The sequence below is a fragment of the Manis pentadactyla genome, chromosome 14 (genome assembly GCF_030020395.1).
Source record: "Manis pentadactyla isolate mManPen7 chromosome 14, mManPen7.hap1, whole genome shotgun sequence".
NCBI lineage: Eukaryota > Metazoa > Chordata > Mammalia > Pholidota > Manidae > Manis > Manis pentadactyla.
This window is the reverse complement of record NC_080032.1, coordinates 24,076,058-24,102,613: the sequence shown is the minus strand read 5'-3', so window position 1 is coordinate 24,102,613 and position 26,556 is coordinate 24,076,058. Positions and strand designations below refer to the sequence as shown.

At 48.1% G+C, this 26,556-nt stretch overlaps 1 protein-coding gene and 1 long non-coding RNA gene across 2 annotated transcripts; one reads left to right on the top strand and one right to left on the bottom strand.

Annotated features, from left to right (window-relative positions):
• VPS37B (VPS37B subunit of ESCRT-I) lies at positions 1–24,931 on the top strand. Its single transcript, XM_036922045.2, has 4 exons — positions 1–194; positions 20,197–20,368; positions 21,804–21,886; positions 22,719–24,931. Exons 1-4 carry the CDS (start codon positions 84–86, stop codon positions 23,208–23,210), a joined length of 858 nt encoding a protein of 285 aa, XP_036777940.2. The 5' UTR covers positions 1–83; the 3' UTR covers positions 23,211–24,931.
• Positions 23,956–26,487, bottom strand: LOC130680810 (uncharacterized). The gene is made up of 2 exons (XR_008993856.1): positions 25,571–26,487; positions 23,956–24,903 (listed from the first exon to the last, which is right to left on the bottom strand). It is a non-coding gene; the product is annotated as an uncharacterized LOC130680810 (long non-coding RNA).
• Between the last annotated feature and the right edge of the window lie 69 nt (positions 26,488–26,556).

The following is a 26,556-nucleotide window of genomic DNA, read 5'->3' as shown; positions in this document are numbered from 1 at the left end:
CCCCCCCGGGGCGGGCCTTGAGGGCGGCGCTTCCGGTCGCGGGATTCTGGCGGCCGGAGCGGCGGCGGCGGCCAGACGCGAGGATGGCGGGCGCCGGGAGCGAATCCCGGTTCGCCGGGCTGTCGCTGGTGCAGCTGAACGAGCTGCTGGAGGACGAGGGGCAGCTGACGGAGATGGTGCAGAAGATGGAGGAGGTGAGACGGGCGGGCTGGCGGCGCGACCCCGAGAGGGGCGCGCGGGGCCGGGGGCCGCGGCGGGCTGCAGGGGCCAGAGGAGGGGACGAGAAATGGGAGGGCTTCGGCTGGGCTCGGGGAGAGCGGCCGAGAGCGGGACTGAGCGGGAAAGCGGCCCGAGACGGGCTTGGGGGTCTGATTGGGTCCTGGGGCGAGGGCCTGGCGGGGAAGGAGGAGGGGACTGGGCCCCCGGCATGGGCATTTGGGGACGTGGAGGGCCGTGGCCGAGTCGGGGGGCCGAGGAGGAGGTCGGGGGGTGTCGAGGCCGGGTTGGAGAAGTAGAGAGGACTGTAGCGGAGGGTTAGGGGTGGTTGGGACCGAGTGGCCGCAGGGAGGGACTGGGGGCTTGCGAAGGTTGAGGAGTGCGTGGGACTGAGGCAGATGTTGGGGTCTGGGACTAGGTTTTGAGGGACCGAGTTGGACTATGGAATGAGCCTTAGGAGGGAATTGGGGAATTCCAAGATGAGCTGGGGGAGCTGAGGGTCTGTAGTGAGTGTGGGAGGTAGTTCTGAGACAAGCTGGTTCCCAAGACTGTTGGGGCCCTACGCGCTCTGACTACATTTGGAAGTGGTCCTAGTAGAGTTATCCCAGGGGGCTCTTTGCCCTGGGCTTGAAGGTGGGCCTGAGGGTGGCCGCAGGATACCTTTCTCCCTAAGAGTTGACTCCCCCTCTAGAGAAGGAGGGAATGTGGGAATTCTAGTATGGTGGCTTTGCTTCACTGGGTCCTACCTTACTTAGGCCAAGGAGAGTGCCTGGGACTGTTTTCTGGGAAGAGATAAGCAGGGGCTTGGGGGCTGACAGGCAGCCCCCAGCTCTTTGATAGTCCAGGGCCTGCCCAGCCTCCGGAAGGCATGTGCCCACCCTGGTTCTGGTTATCTCAGTCTGTTCCTTGTGCCATGGTCTGCTCACCGGCACAACAGACCACATTTGCAGTGTGTGCTTCCTGCTCTCTCTCTCAACCCTTTTGAACTCTTTCTCTGAACGTCCCATCCTATGAGTCTGGGTCTCCTCCAGGCAGGTGGGCCTGGGCTGGTTCTAGCTCCCCCAGCCCATTTACCACCCCCCACTCCTTTGTCTCCGAAGCCTGAGCCTTCCCACGCTTACACGGCTGAGCTTCTCACCCAGAAGCCCGAGTGCGGGCTTTTGGCTTTCTTTCCTGGGAGGGATTGTTCAGCATGGAGCCAGCCCCTTAAAAGGGGGCTTGTATGGAGGTTGCACATTCAAAATCACTGGAAAACCCTCAACAGATCATTGTCTTGAGCTACAGAGAGGCCACTGTAGTAAGATGGTATCAGTCTTTCCATTAATACACCCCTTGTATTCATAGGCTTTGTAACTTGGCACATAAAACGTTGCTCTGGGAATGCAGTTTAAACCGTTTCTGGTCTCCATGTGGCACTTTCCATTTTAGAGAATAGTAAGTGACAAAAATCCATCTTTCTTGACTGAATTAGAGTTTCATGTCTCCAAAGAAAGAAAATCTTTGCTTAGTTTCTCTGCTTTTTGGTTGCTGGGAGAACTTTTGTTGATTGTCAGCAGGCATCTTTCTAGTTTAATAATAAAATGATAGGTGTGTTTTTCTGATGTGTAACACCACCTACAAGTTATTTTGTTATATGTAGCTGTTCTGTTTCAGTAAGAACACAGTGATTATATTGGTGGCACATTCATAGAAATAAACTGCCTTTAAGTGGAGGGAAGATTGTGGAGAAGGTGGTGATTCTGCTGACTCCGAGGCTGTGAAGGGCAGTTCCGCTTGTTTCCTGTACCTAGGAAGTTGGAGATTAGTATTTTAAGGGAAAAGCAAATTATTCTGGCAGGAACTTTTTGTTTGTCTGATTTTGGAGTAAAGGTGACCTTCCTACCGGAGCACCCTGGACAGTACTGAGGATTTATTGACTGCACTCCATTAGACCACATAATTCCGGTTAAATTACTCAATGGTAGTTTGTTCTTCAGGGTGTAGTGCTTTTAAAACAAGGAAATGGAACATGAAGTCCAGACTACCTTTAGCCAGGCAGCTCACCTACCCACAGTCACACTTAGCAAATCCTGTTGCCCTCGCCCTGTGTGGCCTGTGTTCGTAGGAGCGGGTATAACATGAACAACTGAAATTTTGGCCATGGTAGCTTCACTCATCTGTTGATATTTATGCGTTGGTTTTATTTTTGGACGGTTCTGAGACACAGTAGAAGACAATACTTTGTGAACTGTGCACTCTTGACCAAATGGAACATTAACAGTGCGGTGTTAATGTTAAAGAACATTCAGACTTTGGAATCTTATGCCCCAGGGTGAACTTGGGCGCTTCCCTGCTGTGTGATTGCAGGCAAGTCACTTCACCTCTCTGAGTATCTGATGGGGAAGGGTGCTTTGATAATACTTATTTCATAGAGTTGATGTGAGGTTTATGTGAGAGAGTGCATGTTAACACAGCATATAGTTAGTGCTCCATGAAGAGTAATTGCCATCATTAATAATCATCTGTTGTTCTTTCATTTTAGAAAGGTTACTGACAATCATTAATACCAGATCATCCTGACAAGTTAATAGAGTCTTATTTAAAAATTTTTAAGTTAATTTTTATCTGCCATTAGGCTAAAAAATGTTTTATACCTTCCATGGTCAAAATGATTCCGTATCTCACTAGGTCTAGGATGAGACAGTAAATGTACAGGCCTTCCACAGCGTAGAATCTAACTGGAACCAAAGGCTTTTTTTTTTTTAATTGACTGAAGGAAGTGTTTTAAATTGTAGAGTAAGGCTTCTTTGAGCCTGAGGGGATATTTTGTGGCAACTGGGAAGTGCTAGGTTTTGAAGGCATTCACTTTTAGGTTTAAAGACAGCTGTGCATCGCACCACACTTACATTGTTTTAATTGTGGTGTATGAGCTCTAGTGCAGCTCAGGACTTTAAAATCATGTCAGAGCTACAGACCTCATTTTCCATGCCTGTGTGTTTATCCTTCCCCGTTATGTAGTATGTCCCCAGTGATCATAGGCTCTCTTCTTCTGCTGTGACCTGATGTTTCATATGCACATATTTTTATTTTTATTTAAAGTTATTTTTACACGGCAATGGAATGTGCCTTTCTCTGTCCATACACATTAACCCCATTGGACTTTGCAGGGCACTCCCTTAAAAGGAATTGTCGCTTAGGGGATTAAGCAGCTAAGCCAGATCTCTTGGGTCACTTTGGCCAGTGTCCTTTCTGAGGAAAGGCTGAGTGGGGTCTTTGTGCTTGTGGCAAGTGAAAATGCCTGCACACAGAAATGTTGAGGGTCTGAAAAACAGATTGTTTGGTGGAAAGAGTCTAGTCTGGAAGAGGCTGTTTCCCTAAGGCGTGTTCTGGTGTGATTTGTGTGGAGCTGCAAAACTACTGCATGAATCATAGTGGCTCATTGATACTGACCTTGCTTTTTAAACCCAGAGACTGCTTCCTTAACACAGCCCTGAACGCTGGTGGGACTGGTTTTTAGAAGCTAAGATTTGAGCTCTTTGAGTGCCTACTACTAGACTTTGGTTGTATTTGTGTTGTACAATCATTACTGTATACATAAACTTATGTATTGTATATATAAAAACTTGCACTTTTATGTTGTCTTCTCTTCCATGGGCCTAATTGCTTTAACTCTTGAGTAAAAAATTACTGGGCCCAGGAATACTTCCTGAAATTTAATTTTATCTGATTTTATCTTTTTTAAAAAAGAGACATCAAGATTTTGTGGAAAGAGCACAGCTGAGAGTTGTGTGACCTTATTCCAGCTCCTGGAACTTTCTGTGCTTCAGCATCTCCCCTGCAGTGAGGACAGTCCCTGTGCCTGCCTTTGAGGGGCCTCGTGAGGCTAAATGGAAGAGTGGGTGGAGGCAATATGCCTCACAGAGGGGGCTCTCAGTAGAGGCGAGCCCCCTTTTTGAAGAGATTTTCAGAATTGTTAGACTGGCTTAGATGAAATCTGGTAACTTTTCTAATTGCTCTCTACCTCATTTGCGCTGATTAAAAGCACAGTGGAGGTCATATAGTACAGAACTGGCTGTTGATACTGGCAGTGTGACCTTTGGCAAGTATTCGGTCTTTCCAATTCTAGTTTCCTTGTTGAAAATAATGGGGTTTGAAAAAATAAAGAGATAATGGTAACCTATATCATAGATTGTTGGGTGGATTAAATGAGATAAGCATAGAGAGAAAATTCAGTAAATTGTTACTGTTAGCTATTAATGCTGGAACTAAAAGGCATAGTATCGTTGCTGCCATTTCAGGAAGATTCGATTTCAATTCCATAGCTGTGGAGTGCTTCCTGTGTGCAAAGCATTGTAAAGGATAGAAACATGAGTAGGGCATAATCCCTATGTCATAACTTGGGGAAGGAAAGTACACAGCTACAGTACAAGAGAGTATAATAAGAGGTAGAGAAGCTTGATTTGTGAAAAGGAAAAACGTTGGGGTAGATGGTGATGACCGCACAGCCAGCATGAATGTACGTACTTGGGGCACTGACACGTACACGTAAACGTAATTAAGATGGTCAATTTTATGTTATGGGCACTTCACCACAATTTTTTTTTTAAAAAGAGAGAAAGGCCCCATGTGAATTGTAAATGACATTTAAGATCAGATGAAAAGAGGCTCCCTGGCTAGTTTAGGTTCCTAGTGCAAGAGATGGACTTTGATAGGTGGGTAAGATTTAAGAAAATAAATTATCAACTACAGTAATGCCTGTAAGAGGGCAAAGAGTAATGGAATGACATTTGTCACTGCCACTCAGCTTAGGAAATAAACACTTCCAACCCAGTAAAAAGTCCTCCATCCTCCCTCCTGGGCATGACACACTTGTGCACATGTGTGCGCACACACATGCACACACATCCTGGAAGCCACTGTCTTGAATTAGGTACTCATTTCTGTAAGGATTTTAACAGAGAAAATTGCGATCAGGAAGAAGTGACAGCACGAGCACAGGCACAGAGCAGGAAAGCACGGGACAGGTTGTATGACTAGTGAATTACCATCTGCTTTAGCCAGATTGAGTTTGCTCATGAGCAGGGAAATGACAAGAAGGAAGGCCGGCGAGGGCAGAGTGCCAGGGTGTGAGCTCGATGGCAGTTAGTTCGGTAACAGTGAGTTTCTGTGCTGTTTGTAGCAGTTAGTGTGCAGAGTGGCTTGGAAGGGATGTGGGTGAGAGCGGGCCAGGGGCGGGAGGTGGGGCTGCCTTAGCCCGTGATGGGGGCAGGCAGAGCAGTTTCACCACCTCTGCAGGCAGTTGGAAGTGTGGTTCTGGAGCTTGGGAGCAGTTTGCTGAGATACAGATTTGGGGGCCAGCAACCTCCAAGTGCTTGTGGAAATCAAGGAGAATTTAAAGTTTGGAAGGCCACTGGGAGTACTTGGTGGGTTGGGAGAGGGAAAGAGGTGCCATTGAAGGACTGGGAGAAACAAGCCCGACGACCTTGTATTTCAGGCAGGTTGACATCCTGTTACAGTTCCTGCGCTGCGTCACACTGGTTGAAAGGAACTTAGGAGTAGACCAAGCTACCTCATTTTTCCTGTGCAGAATTGATGTGCTCTTGAGCTAATACAACTCTGTCATTTACAGACAGTCCCCAATTTATGATGATTTCACTCAATGATTTTTTGACTCGTAATAGTGCAAAAGTAGTACGTGTTCTCCAGAAACTGTGGGATTTTGATGTTGGATCTTTTCCCTGGCTAGCGATCTGCAGGCCAATCCCCTCTGTGATGCTGGGCAGGGCAGCAAGCTGAGGCCCCTGGTCAGCCACCGACCACTGCAACACACCAACTGCCATCCCACACCCATATGGCCATTCTGTTTTTCACTTTGAGTACAGCATTCAGTACATTATGTGAGCTATTCAGAGCTATTCAGCACCTTACTGTCAAATAGGCTTCATGTTAGATGATTTTGTCCTACTGCAGGCTTATGGAGGTGTCCTGAGCATGTTTAAGGTAGGCTGGGTGGAGCTATGCTGTGCAGTAGGTTAGGTGTATTAGATGCATTTTTGGCTTCTGATATTTCCAACTTGGGATGGGTTTATCTGGATGTAATTCCATTATAAATTGAAGACCTGTATTTGGCTTTTATCACAGTATTTCTAGCAGAATGTTGCTGTGGAGATTATGCGAGGTACACAGTGCCGGGTTATCTGTTACAACCTGTGTGTCAGCCACTGTTCACGTATGTGATCACTGGCTCTGAGCGTGCTGAGACAGGAGTTCTGGTTGGTTTTGTTTCCTTCTTCGACTGTGTGGGTTTTTCAGATTCCATCATTATTCAGGAAAACTATCTTACCCAGTGGTACAAAGAGAGGAAAATTCTTTGTAGAATTTCTTCATAGGGAAGAATGAAGTACAGAGTTGGATGTAGCTTTACTGTCACCAGTTTATATTGTAGTGTGTCAAGAACAGGCTTTTTAAAGTATTTCTCTTGGAATTGTGAGAAACATTCATTACTGTGTCAAAGAGTTTATGTGAAAGCAGATATTTGAACAGCTTGTTATATTACAAGCAGTGTCATAGTTAATGTTTCTTTCAAATCAAATCTTTTACTATCACCAAGGTTAGCTGACAGCACCTCGAGGTTATTTTCAAATCCATAGCCCAGCACCTGGGTTGGTGGAGGGACAGAGGGCGTGCTAATTAATGTTTGCTGCCAGCCAGCAGCTTTCATTAATGTGAGCCAGCTGAGGTTGAGGGAGTTTATTCATTTACTCAGCATTTGTGGAGCGCCCTGGGGATGTGAAACCTCCAAGCGCTGTAGCTTTCCCCTTTCAGGATCCCGCAAGGCCATCTCACAAAGCACCGTATGTGTGAAGCACAGTGATTTGGCACGCCCGAGTGGGACGTGGGACAGAGACCAGCAAGTCTTTGTGGGGCTGGGGGACGATCAGAGGGAGCCTTTCCTGGAGGAGATGACTCGAGCTGTGATTCAAGGGATGGGTCAACCAGGTATGAGGGAGAATGGCTTGCAGGCATGGAGTGGCAGCAGGGACAGAGGCAAGAGGAAAGAAGTCTAGAGAGGGTGCGGGCACCCAAATATCACAGGCCTTGCTGGAGGGACCAGGGCAGGGCAGGGCGTGGTGGGGGACGAGGCCAGAGGAACTGGCCGAGACCAGATGGCCTCTGATGCTGTGTGAGGGAGCTTGGATCCTCCAGTCTGGGAGCCACCGGGGGATTTCAGGCATGAGAGTGCTGTGGGCATACTTGAGATTTACACAGGTTCAGCCAGGGCAGGATGCGTAAGGGGGATAAGAAAGCAGGGCGCTCAGTTAGAAGGCTGAAAGGTGATTGCTGAGCAAGGTCTTTGGGCAGCCAGAATCATCTGTCAGTGGCAGATTTTTAAAGGGTGTAGGGAAATTCTAGTAGAACCAATAACACCATCAAGAAATAAATGGGAGTATCATATATACCGTCCTTATGAGTTCTTCTGAGGACTAAATGAGGTACTGTTAGTAAACTGTGGAACGCAGTGCGGCAGTGAGATGTGCCCAGGAGCTGCGATGGCCCTTAACGGAGGGGTTGGTGCCATTTGACTCGGGGTAGTGGTCTCTCAGAGCCCTGATTCTGTGGATGTTCGTGGTGATCACGTTAAAAGGTTCTGGGTAAGTAAATGTGGGAAACCAGTGGTTAAATGAGAGGGGTGTGGTGGTGTTCTGCTTTGCTTGGCTCCAGGGCCAGGGTGTGTGTGTAGCTCGAGGGGCAAACTCTGCAGTGTTTCCCAAACTGTGACGTCGCAGGCATCATGGGACTGGACTCCCCAGGGCATGCTTTTGCCGGAAGCTTGTTGAGGGGATGAACCTGTCCAGCTGCGGCCATAGCCCACGGGGTCTGGTTCATCACCGTGGTTACCTGACGTTCCTGATGACAGTCCTGTCTCACCAAAGGCCGTCACGCTTTCACATGCTCTGCTGAGGAAGGTGGGGAAGTAGATGGTGTTTGTAATATCTGATCCCAAATGACCAAATCTTTAAAAATAAGATTTTTACATGTTTATTATTAGAACAATTAAAAAATACAGAAAACTATAAAGAAGAAAATACAGCCATAAGTAATAACCACCACCCAGAGAGAAACACTGTTAGAAGACATTTCATATATTTTCTTTCTGTGTTTCCCCCACTGGGATCATTCTGTATAGAAAGTTTTTTGTTTGGGGTTGGTTTTTTTACCAAAGTTATACTCTGAGCATTGTCTTATTTTTTATGAGACAACAGAATATTGTTACATGACATGATTTCTTACTGGCTGCATATCTCATCATGTGGATTTTAACATAAGTCTGTTAAAATACCAACATTTAATTTTTTTTAAAATCTTAAGTAGTCTTTTAATTAGAGCCTCTAATTCCCTATATCAGATGTAACTGCAGTTTTTTTGTTATGAAATATAAGTAGAATCATTTAGAGTAACAGATTCTCCTTTGACTAATTCCCCTTTCTCTACCCATGGACTCAAAAAAAAAAATCCTATAATTAGAATAGCATTTTCTCATACTGAATAGGTGAATAATTTCAGTCATGTGAGAGTAAATTTTATCTGTTAAACTAAATTTTTGAGTCAGGTATTGAAAAGTTTGTATCATGATATATTTTAAATGTAAAAGCAAAATTGTCAAAAGATGTAGTCTTAATCCATATAAATCCAGGACCCACATGGATGGGCATTTTCTTATTTGTGCCTGTGTAAAGATTATCCCTGAAAATTCTTATACATGCGTTTCTTTTAAGTTGTGGTTTCAAAGGAAATAGAAGAGAAGAAAAAACCCCTAAGATCTTACTACTAAACAAATGAATGCTTTGGTGGTTTGGCCTGGCCAGAAGCTAATAAGAAAGCAGAGGGTAGAAATTCTGTTTTCCTTAGGCTTCTGTCTTTTGGGGAGGAGAGGAGGGATCTGGATTTTAAAATTACAGCAGAAGCTATTAATTGACCTTCCCACTTAACCAGAGCATTCCACTGACTGGCACTCACCATTCTCGACATCAGATACAATGACTGATGCCTGCCCATGATTGGGATTAGGTATCTGAGCCCTTCTGCCCCCACACTGCATTACTCTCCTAGAGTCAAATGTGTTGGCTCTCAGACCTGTTTATTCTGGTTTTATTTTTTATAGTAATTAAATAGTTTCATTAATTCCTGTGGTAGTTGACAACCCTGAGTGAAAACTAAGCTGAGTGCTTTGGAAGCAGTTAATATAAGGTGATTCACTAGTTAAAAAATGTGCTAGTGAATTTGGTGGAGACAAGTTGGGGAAAAATTGATGAACTCAAGGATTCTGCTCACATCTTGTTTGCTCAGTGTCTTTAAATTCTCTACCTGAAAGGATGTCATCTAGGCCAAAAAGCACTTTTAGAACTTGAGTTAGTGTACACTTTCTCTAAGAAAACACCTTTGTCTTAAAAGAAAAAAATGGACAGATGTATGTCTTGAAAATTTTGTGTGTCTTAGTGGTTTACTGCTTTAACCCAAATGCTCAGCCAGCAGCTAACCGGGTCTCATAATATGAACTGAAGGCTTCTCTGTGGCTCTCCTAGCTGAGATTCTGATTCATTAGGACTAGGGTAGGGCCAAGTGTGACAAACCCCTTGCTTTTAGAAGACTAGGAACAATGACAGGTAATGGTGTGATCAGTTTGAGTGTCCATCCTACCTCTGCTCTTCTCCCCTCCCCTCCGCCACTCAGAGCCCCCAGGTACTGCAAGGCCGGTGACACAGGAGAGTAGCATTTATATAGCATGTGGCAGTTATCAGAACCAGTCACACCTATTATTATATTTATTATTGACACTGTTATTCACGTATGTCCAAAAAGTAGGCAGATCTTGTTTTCTTTTTTCTCTGAATATTGGAAAGTAAGTCTTCTAGGAAAGAAAATGAAAACACCCACTCAAGGTACGTTGAGCCTGCCAGAACTAGAAAAGTATCAAATTGTATGTCTCTGGGACTAGTGCTTTTGTTTTTGAGCCTAGCTTTTTGCATTTCTGTGGTCAGTTGCACTTAAAGTGAGTAACATAACTAATGTTTAAGATCTGAGCCAGCTCCCTAGGGAAGGAACTGTTCTTGTCTACGTCCCATTGCCTGCTACTTTCTGTGGGCAGCAAGTTTCATCTGGGCAAGGATTTTGATGTCTTCAATAAAAAATAGCAGTCTTTATTAATCTAATATGTTCTGTTTGTTAAGTGGGTATTTTGGTGGGTTAATTGATAAGCAGCTGGTAAATTCCCTTCCCCGAGTAGGCTGTAGCCTTGGAGATGGTTTCACACAGCCCACGAGATTGTTGTATTTTAGAACAGTTTCATAATGTTCTACATTTCGTTCACTGCATTTTTGTATTTTCAGATCTTTGATTCTGTTAACATGTTAAACGTTCCAGCTCTGAGACTCAAGCTTTTTCATTAAAATTCAAGGAACATATGGATTGAATTAAGTCACGTTAGCTTGTGTTTGCAGCTCACCTCTGGGGCATTGCAAGCTTGGATGACAGGTTCCACCTGAAACCGTATGTTCAGCTGGAAGGCTGTCCTGAAATGAGTTAGTCACTGTGAAGGTCTAAGCCTGGAATAGAAGCTGAATTTGGGCTTCCTAATAACCTAGCCTGTCATATTAAAGTCCAGACTCCAATTGCCTGAAGACTTTGGAGAAGTGTGCCCTAAAATTAATTGGTGAACTAGAGCGAGTATAGCACCAAAAAAGGAGATGAGATTAAATGCAGTCACAGCCTTTTCATCACCTAACCTGTAAGCCTGCTGTGTTTAAAGTCTTAATGCAACCTAACCTTCTCCACTATTAGAAAAGTACAAACGCCGAGGTTTGTTTCATTCTTCATCTTTGTGTCGTAGATAACTTTAAATTTAATTTTATCTGGCGAAAAAATTGATCAAAATCAAAACTAATTTCCCACCAAAAGGAACCAGTATTTCTCTGAGAAGGGCCACTCTGGGTCAGGGGCAGGCAAATATACAGATGGGTCTGGGACATCTTGTTTTACCAGAGAGCAAGGGTAGAATGGTATGATGTCTGAGGTTTGCTTTCCAATACTTGGGGGAAAAAAAAGGAGGGGAGTATGGATGAAACAAGATCGGTGAATGTGTCAAACCCTCGGAGCGTGTTAGCTTAAGAGTCAGCTTGTAGTGTCTCCCATGGCCATGGACAGCTTAAGCATCAGGAAGATTAGTGACTGCAGCTAATTGAGACATAAAAACAAAAATACGTTATTTAAGGACATCTCCCCCAAAAGCTTATTGGTGGTTTTTGAAGGATGCTTGAGCATTTACACAGTCTCCTAAAAGCTGATTTAAAGGAGTGGGGGTGTGAAACATTTATCCTGCTTTTCCTGTATAAACTATTTAAGATACTCAGATGAGGCAAAAAGCTCATTATAGAAGAATTCAAGCCAATACATGGAGAAGATGAAATTAAAGAATTATTGTTAATTTTTTTCCTTCTTTTTTTAAATTTTGGTGTCATTAATGTACAATTACACGACCAACATTATGGTTATTAGACTCCCCCCATTATCAAGTCCCCACCACATACCCCATTACAGTCACAGTCCATCTGTGTAGTCAGATTCTATAGAGTCACTACTTTGTGTTGTACTACCTTCGAATTATTGTTAATTTTAGTAAATGTGATTATGGCATTAGAGTTCTTGAGTTCTTACACATTAAAGGTAGATATTAAAGTTTTTAAGGGTAGAATGATATGATGTCTGAGATTTGCTTTCCAATACTTGGGGGAAAAAAAGGAGGGGAGTATGGATGAAGCAAGATCGGTGAATGTGGCTAATTGTTGAACCTGGGAGAACAGTCCACGGGGATCTGTTATACTTACCTCTGTACTTTTGCTTTGTCTTTGAAAATATCCTCAGTGAAAAGGTTAACAAAAGATATAAATAGAAATGAAATGTAGATGATTGTTGGAACTTGACAGTAGACTAGATTCTGTGCAGCGGAGAGTGGATTGTGTGGCAAAGTGCAGGGCACAATCATGTGGCAAACACACTTGGAGACAGAATATCTGAATGCTTAATATCCTAGCTCTGAAGTTACTTACTGGCACTTGTGACTTTGGTGGGCTCTGAAACCGCCCTCCCTGAGATTGTATTTCCTTTTTCCTAAGTAAAATGGGGATGAATTTGTCTCCCCAATCCTGAGAGGATTAAAGGAGATAATGCATGAAGAGAAGGGGTGCGGTGCCAAGCGTATAGTAAGTGCTCAATAAGCCTTAGCAAACACTGTTGAAATTAAGGTACCAACAAGAGGGAAGTTTTCAGATCACCACCAGCAGCTTGTCTTACTTAAGTCTTCAAATTCACATCTGGTTTGGGTTTTTTTCCTTTCTTTTTCTCTGTCGAGACTTTTATTTGAAGAGGGAATGCAGTGCAGAGTGAATGGCACTCCTGGGATCTGGGCTCTGAGCAGCTCCCAGGGCCTGTGTGCAGTCTTGGCGTCGGAACTCAAGATCTTTGGGGCTGAGTGTGTTGTGGTTATTGTGTCCCCAGAGCCTGGCAGGTGGAGGTGCTGCTTAAGCATTTCTTGAATGAATGAACCACCATGTTGGAACATTTTGTTGTGGCTGTGGTGAGCTATGGTCGAGATACTGAAGTTTGTGGGGGACTTATAAAAATAGCTGAAATAACTAAATTATAGTGGCTTCCAGGCTACCACAGTCACAACATTGTCACATTCTGATATGCTCTTCAGGTGGGAGAGGGCTGAATTTTAGCTAAAGCCACCTTGTGTCTGACATGTCTCCTTATGTATGTTGTGTACCTGTTTCTCTGTGGTACTGGCTGCTTTTGCTTTGAATCAACTGCCTCATAATCTTGACTATTTTCCCTCACATTTCACTCCCAAACCACTATTGCTGCTGTGGGAAGGAAGACTGCAGTTCCTCTTCTATCAGCATCTGGTTGGTTGCGATAATAGGCTTTAAACCATGAGATTACTGGTTACAAATCTACTCTTTAAAATTTTATTTTGAACATTTAAAGAAGCTCATTTTCAGAAGCTTTGAATATTTTAACAAGAGACTGAGAGAGAGTAGCCTGAGCTCCTGCAGTCAAGATCCTGCAGATTCCATTGAACAAGTATTCAGTGATATGCCTGGTACTGTGCTAGCTTCTGGGCATTGGGGAATGAATGAGACATGGTGCTGCTCTTAAGAGGCACCCAGGGTTCTCATCACAAGGGTTAGTGTGAGCTCAAATGTCATTTTATTTCACTGGGAAAGCCATTCCAGTTAGATCAAGCTTCTGGCAGACTGGGGCATGTAGCCAAGGGGGGCTTGAGGGGCGTTTAATAAAGGTGTGCTTCCCAAGGGGTGGTGGGTGCAGACCCCCAGGGCTGGTGCAGGACTAGCCACAGTTTTGCACTTCTTGCCAGCAGATCTGAGGGACAGAGCAAGAACCAGAGAGCAAGAGAGGGCTGCTGTGGATGTGGTCTTGGGGAGGGCATGGCCACCTACAGTGACCCCCAAGGCTAGTGGCCTGTTGAGTGGTTGCTGTGGTTCAGCCAGTGGGCACCTGGGGCACAGAGCAAGATGGAGAGTGGATCTCAAGGATAGATGGAAGATTCCAGCAGTTTCCTGGGGTTACCATAACAAACTGCTGCAAATTCGGTGGCTTAAAACAAGAGCTATTCATTCACAATTCTGGAGACCAGAAGTCTGAAATCAAGGTGTATACACCCTCTGGATGCTCTAGGGGAGAATCGGGTCCAGCCTCTGATGGTTGCTGGCTTCCTTGGCTTATGGCTGCCTCCCTCCAGTCTGCCTCCATCTCCATATGGCTTTCTCCTCTGCATTTATTTTCTCCTGTGTGTGTCTCTTGTAAGGACATTTATTTGTCCTTGGGTTCAGGGCTACCCAGATAGCCTAGAGCAATCTCATCTCCAGACCCTTAATTACATCAGCAAAGACCTTTTTCCAAGTAAGGTCACATTCCCAGGTTCCAAGGCCTAGAATGCTGACATGTCTTTTTGGAAGCCACCTTCAGCCCACTACAAGCATTCCATCACAAGAGAGTTAAAACTCCATGAGGCAGTGGTGGCTCATCATTAGTGTGACTGTCTGTGTTCAGTAGACGTGCACTCTGTGAGGGCAGGGGTGCCATCTCTCTGTCCACTCCTGTCTCCATTGCCAGCACATAGTGATGACTCAAAAACCTGTGTCTGGATGAATGAATAAACAGACGAATGAACAAACACCGTGACTACAATACAGAGTAAACACAGAGGTGCAGACGTGTGCTCTGTGAGGCATTGAGACCCCTGAGGTGAGCATTCCCATGGAGGACTTGCACGGTGTGTGAATTACACGTCAGTTAGGTCATGCCTCAGAGCACCCAGTGATCTAGGGAGCAAGGTAGTGTGGGGCTTGAGGAAGTAGAGAAAAGGCTTAAAGCCATTGCCAGGGTCTTGATTAGGACAGTTTTGTGCAGAGATTTGGGGAAGAAAGGTGTTCCAGGCTAGGAGCCAGCCCAGAAGCAAAGTCATGGGCAAAGAGCATTGATGTACCGGGGAAGATGGTTACTTACTAAATAAAAATGATTGTTTGTCTCACATGAGTACTAGGCCTTCTGAGCTTGGTGGCAGGGGAGGGACATACCTGTATCTTTATCTTACATTAACCCAGCCCATATTCCAAGTACTTACTGGGTTTTTGAGTGACTTAGAACAAGAGGTATTCATTCTCTCACAGTTCTGGAGACCAGAAGTCTGAAATCAAGGTGTCTACACCCTCTGGATGCTCTAGGGGTGAATCCAGTCCTGCCTCTTCCGGCCTCTGATAGTTGCTGGCCTCCTTGGCTCATGGCTGCCTCCCTCTAGTCTGCCTCCATCTCCACATGGCCTTCTCTTTAAAGGACCTCCAGTACTACTAAGAATTTCCCTTTATTTGTTGAAATCTGCTAACATAATTCAATCTTGTTTTTACTTTGTTTTGATAAGGATTGTATAGTAGTGTAAAGGGGGTGTAAGGGACTGCCCTGAGCATTTTTCCGTGAAGAGATTTACCTTGGAAATGTGGAGAGATTTGCCTTTCATAGTGCTTAGGAAGGCACAGTTATAATTACAGATGGAGTCAGACCGGCCAGCTTGAATTAGAACTTCACAGTGTAGAAGTGTCTGGTTTGGAAAACATCCACAGCACACCCAGACCTTTGACTGGGTGCTGGCCAGCGGGGCGCAGGCTGTCTCCATCCTGTCCCAGAGAGCCCCACATTGCATATGTCATTCAGAGGGGAATTTAAATCTCTTTCTTTCTTACCAACTTGATTTTTATGCCACTCTCTGCCAGCCGAAATGAATACATAAATAATGACACGCTTTTGAGGTAGAATGTTCATTGTGCCAGAACTTCATAATGATGGAAGCATCCCAACAGAGAAAGGCATCTCCATATTTCTGTGGGAACAAGCATTGTAAAATACCTTGTTTGCGTTTTTTAAAACAAAGCCATCTTATTTCCTTAGAGCTTCTTTCTGCCCTTCTGGTTCTAATACCAACAGGCCTTTAAAAAATTCTTATTAAAAAGTGACTTCTAGAAGTTTTATACAGAAATTTAATAGTGCATCTTATAATGAATCAAGCATTATATACAGTAAAAAGGAAAGTAAAAAAATCTTGCTGCTATTTACTTTAGGAAAATGTCTTTCAGACAGCCCTCTGTGCTCATGGATAGATGGATGGGCAGAAGTAACTATAAACGGGATCCTGCTATCAAGTGTCTAATTTTTCTTCAGTTAGGAGCAGAAAAACTGAGTACATTAATGAAAGAATGTTCGCTTACCACTGAGAAATTATTTCCTGAAGATTTCTCTATGGTTAAAAGGACCTTGAGGACCCTCAAGGGGTTGGCGACACTGTGTTCAGTTTTCAGTTTCAGGCTCCATGCCATGGTTCCTAAAGTACAGCGGGCCCGTCCACCCGTTCTCAGATTCACTGTGCAGGTGTGGCCGCAGCCTGGAATCCATCTGAGAGGAGGTGCAGGGTCCGGCTGCATGTCGCCCAGAGTGGCTGCCTCCTGGGCCTTGTCCCCATGGAGAGGGTCCCAAGTCCCTGCAGCTCACCTTTGCTTTGCAGGTGAAAGAACAAGGCTGACTGTCTCCTCCCCATTTTTCTCAACTGGAATGATGGGAAGGAATGCCGAGGAGGAAAGAGTCTCTTTTTTACATCTAATGTGGTGTCAGGTGTGTTCTGGGGCCACAGGGTGTGTGAAAAGCTTTGTCAGATGCTTACAAAAAGCAGCTCCTCCCCCTCAGCACATGTGTCATGGCTGTTGGCCCTGGAGTGGGAGGCCTAAGTGGCCACTAAGAACTTACTGACATTTATTTACATAAAAGCATCTGAATACCCAAAAGGTATGAAAAGGCGCAGCCACTGTAGTGGTTGGTGGTTGAAGTTGAATTTGGCCTCTGGCTGGCTGGCGACTTGGACTTTGCCTTTGTGCATCCTGTGCAGAAGAGCTACGTTTTGATTACAGCCTGGGCTCCCTTGTGTTACTCTCTTCTAGGACTTTCTAACACGTAGAAGTGATTTTGACCTGACTTCAGCCCTACGTGGATAAGATTTATTTACAGATGTATTTTATGGTGAGACTGAAGCAGTGGCTCAGCTGTATATTGGAACCACCTGGGGAGCTTTGGAAAAAATAGGCATGCTTGGGCATCCTCTGGGGAGCTTGGCTGATGTGGGTTTGGCCTGGGCTTTGGGGCTCAGATTGGCGCCGACTTCAGGTGATTCTGATGTGCAGCAGAGTTGAGAGCCCTGCTGTAAAGGGAGGCTTCGCAGACCTAGCCCCCTGCACGTCCCTGGACGCTGGGGCTTGTGGTAGAGGCTTTACTCCAGACATCTGGGGAGATACCCCTGCCAGGTCACCCTTCGATCCAGTGTGAGACCCCCATAGGCTCAGTCTCAGAGCACTGTACCATGTCTTGCATAATGGATTTGGGTCATTGATTGCTTGACAAACACAGCTTTTTTTGTTGTTCTTACCTCCACATTTCGTTACCCACCTTATTTGCCAGGTCTGGCCTCAGTGACTGGCTTTTTTAGGGGGTGGAGGAAGCTCTCTGATTCATTCAGCAGATCCTTACTGAGTGGATGATAGTGCTAGGTGCCTCTCATGCCAAAGACGACAGGGTATTGGCTGTGTCATTAGTGTTCTGGTGGGAGAAAGATTTAATAACCCTGACTGCAGTTAGTGGCTGGAGAGCAACGGGCGCTGGGACAGAGGGCGGCTGCTAGCTCAGACTGGATGGCCAGGGAAGCCTCTGAAGATGAGGCACTAGGTGGAGCCGAGCAGACCTGAGCACCAGAGGCCTGAGGAAGGCAGAGCCTGCTTTGCTCTCAGAACTGCTGGGACGGGGCTGTTGAGGGCCAGGTTCCCGCTCACCTCAGCGACCCTGGCGTGATGGGCTCTGTTCCACTGACAGTGACTCCTGAGTTCGTATGCGATAGGAGCGCTCCTGTCCCTGTTGGCTCTCTGGGCCTGACTCAGGAGCTCGCAAATAGTTGCTCAGAAAATATTTACTGAGCAAAGAATTGATTGAGTCAGGATGACAGGGTGCATGGGGCAGTGGGTCTGGGAGCAGGAGCCCAGGGCCTGGCTGTGGCCTTGAACACCTGCTCCCTTCTCATCCATCACGTGAGACCAGCAGTTTCTTTATTTATAATTAAACTTTAAGTTTTGAGGTAACTGTAGATTCCGTGTGCTTGTAAAAAATGCAGAGAGGCTATATACCTGTCACCCATTTACCTCAGTGGTGACGTCTTGCAAAGCTCTCATCTGCCCCCACTGTCTACCCCCGGGCACAGACACGGGTGTGTCCAGTCAGGATCCGGAGCAGCAGGACACTTCCATCACGGGAGGGTCCTCCAGGCCGTCCTTCAGCCACTTCCTTCTCCCAAGCACCCATTTTTCTCCATTTCTGTAATTCTGCCATTTCAAGAATGTGGTGTACACAAATCATAGTGCATGTGACCCTGTGAGTTGGCTTTTTTCACTCAGCATGATTAATTCCCTGGAGCTTTCTCCAGGTTGCCACGGGTGTGTGTCACCAGGAGGCTCTTTTTTGTGGCTCAGTGCTCCAGGCTGAGGGGGCAGCACCGTTGAGCCATCCACTGGCTGCAGGGCAGCTGGGTTGCTTTATGGTTGGGGCTATTACAAATAAAGCTGTTCTGAATATTTATGGTTTTGCATGAACCTAAGTTTTTGTTTCTGTAGATAAAAGCCTAGGAGTACAGTTTCTGGGTCTCATGGTGGTTTGGTTTTAAAGACCACTGAGCTGTTTCCAGAGGGGCTGTACAATGGTTTGTTAATCTTTGTTCTTTTAATGGCTTAACAATCAAGGGAAAGGAAAGACTTCTGCAGGACCTTGGGAGACAATGCCCATGGTGGGGGGGCTGGTCGGGGAAGGTGGGAGTGAAGGGAGCCCCTCCCAGGGCCTCTGGAAACCTAGCAGTACTGGGAACTCCACTACACCGGGCCTTCCCAGCCCCACATTCTCCTTGCTGCCCAAAGCAGTGGCAAGACACCAAGAGTATTTCTACTGCACTAATTTTATAGTGTTAGGCTAGTGGTTTAATTTGCTATCTTAATTTAAATCCTTATTTTGAGTTCTAAGATTAGCTTAACCGAAGGGCGTGGGCCCAACTCCTTGCAGGAGCTCTCAGCTTGGTGGTCAGCGCCTCCTGATGGGGCCATGGCCCCAGGGCTTTGGCTTTGTCCTCTTCATTGAGTTGCACCTGTGTGTTGTGAGTGGGCAAGTGTGAGTGTGAGTGCATGCTGGGAGCTGGGCTTGGCCTGGGGGGAGGGCATGGAGCCCAAGCTGCACAGCCAGGAATCTGCACCCAGACTACCAAGAGGAAGGAAGTAGCAGCGAAAATAGATTGGGTGGGGTGGCAGAAAAGATCAAGGGGAAAGTGAGGTGGTAGGTGTGGGAGTGAAAAGAGCTGCTGAGAGAAGTGCCGGCAGGTAGCCGGACAGAATCAGTGCTGTTGAAACTTCACACCCAGAAAGCCAGGCTGAGCCGGCCGCCCGCAAGTAGAGGTCCAGGGCTGATGGTGCGTGCGTGTGCGTGTGCGTGTGCGTGTGTGTGTGTGTGTGTGTGTGTGTGTGTGTGTGTGTGTGTGTGTGTGTGTGTGTGTGTGTGTGTGTGTGTGTGTCTTTAAACATATTTCTGCTACAGTGTGTGTGTGTGTGTGTGTGTGTCTTTAAACATTTTTCTGCTACACTTTATAGGGCTTTCTAATCCTTTCCTCAGACCTTCCTTTTCCTCTTTACCCCTGAGGTCTGCACTGGTGGGCTTCTCTGTCTCCCCAATAATGTCTGTCACTGCTTGGAAGGACAGAATGAAACCCCTGCAGGGGGAATAAGTCCCCCTCGCCCCAGCTCTGGGCCAGCCTTGCTAATGGCCAGATGGCCGGGGGTTGGGGGGCTGGCCGTGGCATGGGGAAGGATACGAACAGGGTCTCTGTAAATGGAATTCAGGCTTCCATGTTTGATCTCTAAGCCTGAAATGACATCCTGCCAACTGCCCTACTCTGATAAAAGTGATTCTTTAACTTCCCCTGTCGCAGCAGAGATTTGTTTGGAAGAAATCTAGCTCTGAATCACGCAGCTATTTACTCTGCAAAGCACAGTGGCAGTAGTAAGGAATTCCAGTCACAGCTCAACCGTTGAAGCAAAGCCTCGGAGACTCACGGGACAAAGCCTGTTCTGCAAACTTGTTGAGAAGGAAGCGCCTTGCTCTTCAAGAGGGAAGCAGTGTCCAAAGTAGAAACTGCAGGGACTGGAGTCTGGGCTGGGGGTGGCCTCCTGTGTGTGGTCCCAGCCCACGACCGGCCCACAGAAGCAGCAGCACTGACCCCTGGGGATGGGGCATGGAACCTTGGGGGACTTGCCTGTGAATAACACACTTGGTTCTCATCATCCTGTGTGCTCCTTGCAGACGCAGAGCATTCAGCTTAACAAAGATATGACGCTCGCCAGCAACCGGAGCCTGGCAGAAGGGAACCTTTTGTACCAGCCCCAACTGGACACGCTGAAAGCGCGTTTGACCCAAAAGTACCAGGAGCTCCAGGTTCTGTTTGAAGTCTATCAGATAAAGAAGACCAAATTAGGTAACTTTTTGGGGGTGCTCTTTCAAGAATAAAGAGTTGGGAGAAGGACACATTTTCAAGCTTTTGCACTACCAGGGAAGAAATATTATTATGGAAAATTTTCAGGTTAAGACAATGATTAATGCCGTGAAGAAATAGTTCCTATCTAGGATTGTGTCACCAATTTAGAAAAGAAACTTAACCACCTTTTAAACAAAATTCTACCTTCTCCAAACAGCATAGGAAAAAAGGTAATTTTCTGAATCGTGATATTTAGCTATGTTTTATCCAGTGAGGTTAAGTTCTCAAAGTTAAAAAATATCTATCACTGGGACATTTTATTTTAATGTCATACTTTAATTTGTAGCCATTGTGAAGAGATGTAGGAATTGAACACTGTTGAGAGTCCTGAGGGCTTTGGAGAGCTTTCCAGGGGCTTTGAGATTGAGGGGCTAAAAATCATCTGTGTGAGAGAGGGTCACAGTGGAACCGGTGACACCCCCGCTCCCTGCCTCCACAGCTGCATGAAACTTACTAGAACATAAAACCCAGTCAGGAAGAGTCAAAGCAGGGAGACACGCTACCAGGTCTGGAGAGGGTGTGGAGCTCTTGCATTGCTGGTAGGAGTTGAAACTGGTAAAGCCACCTGGGAAAAGTCATTTGGCAGCACCAGCTAACATGAAAAACCCATGTTCACTCCTGGGTGGATCCCCAACAGAAATGGGCATTTATGTCTAGCAAAAGGTAGGCATAAGAATATTCACTGCAGCTTTATTTGTAAAAGCTAAATTTGGAAACAGTGTAAATGTCCATCCCTGAGTGGTACATAGGTAAGTTGTCATAATTACACAATGGACTTCCATATCGCATTGGAAGAAGTGAGCAGCGCTTCTGCAGTCCATTCGTGCAGCACGGATGATATCCCAGACGTGGTGCTGAATGAGGGGAGCCAGCCTGGAGCCCATGCTCTGTGATTACACTTGTGTGCAGTTCGGAACCAGGCAGGGCTCTTAGGTGGTGGGGGTCAGCATAGGCATGACCTCTGCGGGAGTTGCTGGGAGTGGGCCTGAGGGAGCCACTGCACATGTTCTAGATCCTTATGGCGTGAGGTGCTTGGGTTTATATGTGGGTAGAAATTCAGGTCACACACTTGTGTGCTGTATGTAAGTCATCACTCAAAAATACAAAGGAAAAGATGCATAGGACAGGTGGGGACGCTGGGTGCTGTGATGCAGCCTCCAGGCAACTCCTGCACTAGTCCCATGCACTCCTTCCTCTTCTGAATTTCAAGGTCTGAATTTGAGCTTCCTGGAAAGTCAAAGGGAGTGGGGAAGAATCTGGTGGCAGGGACGGGGGGTGGGGTGGGGGTGCTTATTGACTAGAAGGGCCAGGAGTGCTGTGATTTCTGAGTCTGTGCCTGGCACCCCCACCTCATCATGCCTCCTGGTTCTTGCAGATAAACAGTCCAGCAGCGCATCCTTGGAGACCCTGTTAGCACTTCTCCAGGCAGAAGGGGCCAAGATTGAGGAAGACACTGAGGTAAAGTCAGCCAGCCTGGGATGCCCAGGGCACAGGTACCAGGTTTGGGCCTTGGGGCTGCAGTAGGCCCAGTTTCTGCAGGGACAGTGAGTGCCACACCCTGCTGGCCAGGCTGCACATGAGCCTAGGTGAGCCACAGGACAGTCTGGCCCTTGAGCAAAGGATGCGCGCTTCCCTGTAAGGAGGCACTGGTCCTGTAGGGCAGGGGGCTGACGTACTGTTTGCTGAGTCAGCTGGTGGGGCAGAGCCTGTGGGACACGGCCAGCTGAGTGCTTCAGGGCCTCACTGAGCAACAAGGGCATGAGTCAGGGCCGGAAGCTGTGCAGTTGGAGCAAGCTGGGGCTGGCAGCATCTCGCTGAAATGGCTCCGTGGTCTAATTAACCATTGGGGATTGGCGGGGGCCTGATGGGCACAGGCAGGTTTCTCTCTGACCCCATGTGGGGCAAGTCTGTCAGGATGCAGCCAGAGGAAAGGAGGAAATGTTGGCCTCCAGCTAGCCTAACAGAATCAGAAGTGGGCACAGCCATTTTCTCTCTGGGCCCAGAGACCCAGCAGCTCAGGGCTGCTGACAGGCCCCCTGCACCTTCAGGCTGGCTCTCCCGAGGCCTGCTGCCCAGCAGCTTGTAAGCTGGCGGGTGTGGGGCAGACAGTACCAGCCCACCTCTCTTCCCAAACAGCTGGCTGGCCTGAGGTCAGCCCGGCTCAGACAGGATGGGGGCAGGTGTTGGGAGGAAGCTGGTGTGACCCTCCCTGCGCCCTAGGTGGTAAAGGAAGCTTCCTCCCGTAGCGGCTGACCTGTCCCTGGAACCCAGTTTCTCCTGCTTCTTTCAGAACATGGCAGAGAAGTTTCTTGATGGAGAGCTTCCTCTAGACTCCTTCATCGATGTCTATCAGAGCAAGCGGAAACTGGCCCACATGCGCAGAGTTAAGATTGAGAAGCTCCAGGAGATGGTGCTGAAAGGACAGAGACTTCCACAGGCCCTGGTCCCACTGACACCCAGGGTTTCTGAGCCTGTGCCTGCTCTCCCCCTGCCCTATCCCACCCCAGAGGCCAGTGGGCCCCCATCTGTTGTGCCACGGCGCATACCCCCCCCACCGCCCCCAGTGCCTGCAGGACGTTTAGCCACACCGTTCACTGCTGCCATGGGCACAGGACAGGCCCTTCCGTACCCAGGGTCACAGTACCCTCCCCTGCCACCTCGTGTGGGCCTCCCCCCACAGCAAGGATTCTCCGCACAGTTTGTATCTCCATACCCGCCAGCTCTCCCCCAGAGACCCCCGCCCCGGCTGCCTCCACACCAGCCAGGCTTCATCCTCCAGTGAGCGGCTCATCCTTCCTGGGAGACCCCTTCTGCCTGCTGGCCGGGGTTCCACACGCCTGGGAGGCTGCCAGGCCTGGCTGCTTTGCCAGCGCCTCCATCTGATTCTAGGACTGTAGATCAGTGGTAAGTAGACGTAGACCCCAGCTCTGGACACCTCAGTGGTGTGTGTGTGCTCAGCCTCAGTGTGACAGCTCCATGGTTGTGCTGGTGTGAGCTCTCGGCATGGTTTTTAAGTCTTACAGCGTTGATGGACTCATGAGTTTGGGGGAAAAGCCTCCCCCTAATCCCACTTAGAATGGGGTCCTCCCACTGCAGCTTTATTTAATAAGCACGGTTGATCATTTCTACTTTGTTTTCAAGAGACATTGTCTGTGTCCCAGCCTGCCGCAGCCCCTGGTCAGGGTCACTCAGGTGGGCCAGCCCAGAAGGTGCTCACTCAGTCTGTGGGATGGGGTGGCCTTCAGTCCCCCCACCTTCCCCAATCCTGGATGCTTCAAAGCCACACGTGGAGTTTGCACTTGGCCCACCGCCACGTCCAGAGGCCGGGCAAGTTGCAGCTGGGCCTTGGGAGGGCGGTGTGATTGGACTTTGCTCAGCAAGCGGTCACAGCTGCTCCTCCTCCTCTTGCTTAAGGGTTTCTATGAAGAAATACTCCCCCAGTATTTTTACTACGTCTGTAACATTCCTGTTTTATATTGGGAAAAGAAAACTTTTTTGACACAAGACCATTCAGGGAAACTTTATAAAAAAAAAGTGCACATAGTGTTTTGAGCAGATTGAAATGCAGATGAAATGAATGCAAGTTTGTTCCCTGCAAGCAGTGTCTGGTCACACTTGCTCACACCCGTGGGTGCCTGTGCTGTGCCTTAGCTTCACCTGGTGCCAGTGGGATGCTGGCCACGGCTCCCTGCCTGCCCACAGGCTGGCAGGCTGCAGGGCGGCTGTCGCCAGCAACTGCTGCCCCTGGTGGCTCTCAGTTCCTGGAGGAGCTTGTCCTGTCCTTGGTCATTGATGTGTTGAAAGTGGAAGAAGAGTCTGCCCCACCTTGGACCAGTTAACTCTTAGCCAGTAGTCTCTGCCTCTGCCTGGCTGGGCCCTGGGGCATGGGTGGGAAAGACAGACTCTTCAGCTGGGTTTGGAGAAAACCTCCCCGTCTGGGGACCAGGGAAGGGGCCAACAAACCGGGGTGCTCTGGCAACAGCCCCAGGTTCTGCCTGCCCCTCTGGGCTCTCATCTCCGTGTGCACCTGGCTGCATGCCGGGGCCCGGGTGGGGGCAGGGTGTTGCCACTCCCATCCCATGACAGCAAAGCCCCATGGCTCTCCCAGGTGACAGAACCAAGGCCGAGCTCAAACAGGGTCAGTTACAGCAGGCCACGGTAAGGCCACCAATCTGTATTACCCTACAGTTCTGTTCCTGACTTGAACTCTATGGTATCATAATTATTTTTAAAAACAGAAGCTGTATAGGACGATTTACTGCCATGCCAATCAGGTAGGCGTGCCATGTCCTGTGAATCTTGAGCGCATGGTGCCACCCACCCCAATACCTCTGTCACCCCGCTGTTGGGGGATGCCCGCAGCCTGCACGGTGCACAGCCAAATGTGGGCTTGGTGGTGATGTGAAGGGGCCACTGGGCTAGCCTCACATCTCTCCAGGGCCATGCCTGAGCTGTGGTTGTGAAGGTGTAGGACCCTTTTTAATAAATAGAGGATTATTAATAGCAGTGCTGTCATTTATTTACCTGGGGATGTGGGATGTTGTGATGTGTTTATCGCTGATATTCTATCTAGAACCAGAGTTCCTACAGTGAAGCTGGCGGGTGTGTTTGTTGAGGTTGAAAAGCCACCCAGGTGGCTGCAGGGTCTGCCTTGGCCAGGGCTCCAGGCATGAATAGCAGAGCCTTTCATCCTGTTGTTTTTTATCAGAGTCTTAAAGGGCAGAAAGCAGCACATTCCTTGTGTCAAAACCCGTCTTAGGGTCTCAGCTGCCCCGCATGGGCCTCTGAGCAGGGGACCACGGGTGCCCTCTGGGCTGTCCCTCCCTGGCCTCTGTCCACAGGGTCCCCTCTGCCTGCTTCAGCTGATGGACACTCTAGTTAGGTCATTCTTGGCTTGTTTCAGATTAACAGAATATGATGTTTTGCCCTGGGGACTTGCCCACAGGCGTTGGCAGGTGTTGCCCACTCCGGACTGCATGCTGAGCATGTGCTGCTTCCCTCTTGAGGCCGGAGGACCCCCGGCTCGTGCCCCCGCCCCTGGGGTGGGCTGTCTCAGGGCCTTGGTGCCCCGGGAGGGCCTGTCCTCCGTGCTGGGGGTACTGGACCGTGAGGGGCCCCAGGAGCAGCCATGCACAGGCTTACCTGATCGCACTCCCCTCTAAATGGGGTGCCATTCCCTGCACATCACTCTGAGAGCATGCAGGGTACACTGCAGTGGTTTCCCTGTGAGGAAGAGGGAAGCTTTTCCTGAGAAATAAGTTTGCTTTTTGTTTAAGAGAATTTGTGTCTGATGATAGCTTCCTAGCAGCTACTGGGAAAAAAGAAATTAACAGCCAAATTTGTAGTCTACCCCAGTTCTGTGGGATCCAAGCCTTGACTGGTCCTCGCTCCCTCCTCTGAGCCCCTTTGCTCAAGGGAGGGACAGTAATTGACCCAAGCGAGCAGCAGACCCCAAGGCCTCTCTCTTTGGGGCTCGTTAACACATTTGCTCACTGAGGACTCATGCCAGTGTGTGCTGGTTTGTAGCAGGTGGAGAGAATCTGCTTCTCTTCTCTGAAGCTGTTTTCCTCGCAGGAACCAGCCACCAGCTCATCTCAGGGCCCTTCCTGTTTATGGAGACTGGGTCCCAGAGCACCTTTACTCCCGACCCCACCTACTCCTCACAACCACCTTGGAGGCCGGGCATCTCCATCCTCTGGGAACCTGTGGCTCGGGGACTGGGACACTTGTCCTAGGCCACTTGGTGGGCATCCCCCAGGCTGACCTTTCCCCCTCCACGACCTGCATTGTCCTAGTCTGTAAATGCTGGTGATCTGGGGGAGAAGCATGGTTTCTCAGGGAAGCTGGCCCAGACTGGACCCTTACATGGGGGAGTGCTCCCAGAGTGGGTGCTTGCACGGCCAGCTGTGCCCTTTGACATGCATAGTTCTCAGCTACAAGGCATCAGGGGTCACCCTCCCTTTCCCCAAGGGGCGTGATTTCCAACAGGGCTTGGGGGAAGGGGCTCAGGAGCAGTGGGGGCCTTTGGCTGGGACTGTTGGCCTTGGGGTGGCAGAGAAGACTCACCACAGGCATCACAGACCCCAGGGAAGCAAGCCGGGACCTTCCTAGGCAGAGTCCAAAGCAGC

Coding starts and splice junctions, on each gene's coding strand:
- VPS37B (XM_036922045.2), top strand. CDS start 84: ATGGCGGGCGCCGGGAGCGAATCCCGGTTCGCCGGGCTGTCGCTGGTG. Junction 195..20,196: donor TGGTGCAGAAGATGGAGGAG/GTGAGACGGGCG, acceptor TGCTCCTTGCAG/ACGCAGAGCATTCAGCTTAA. Junction 21,887..22,718: donor AGATTGAGGAAGACACTGAG/GTAAAGTCAGCC, acceptor TGCTTCTTTCAG/AACATGGCAGAGAAGTTTCT.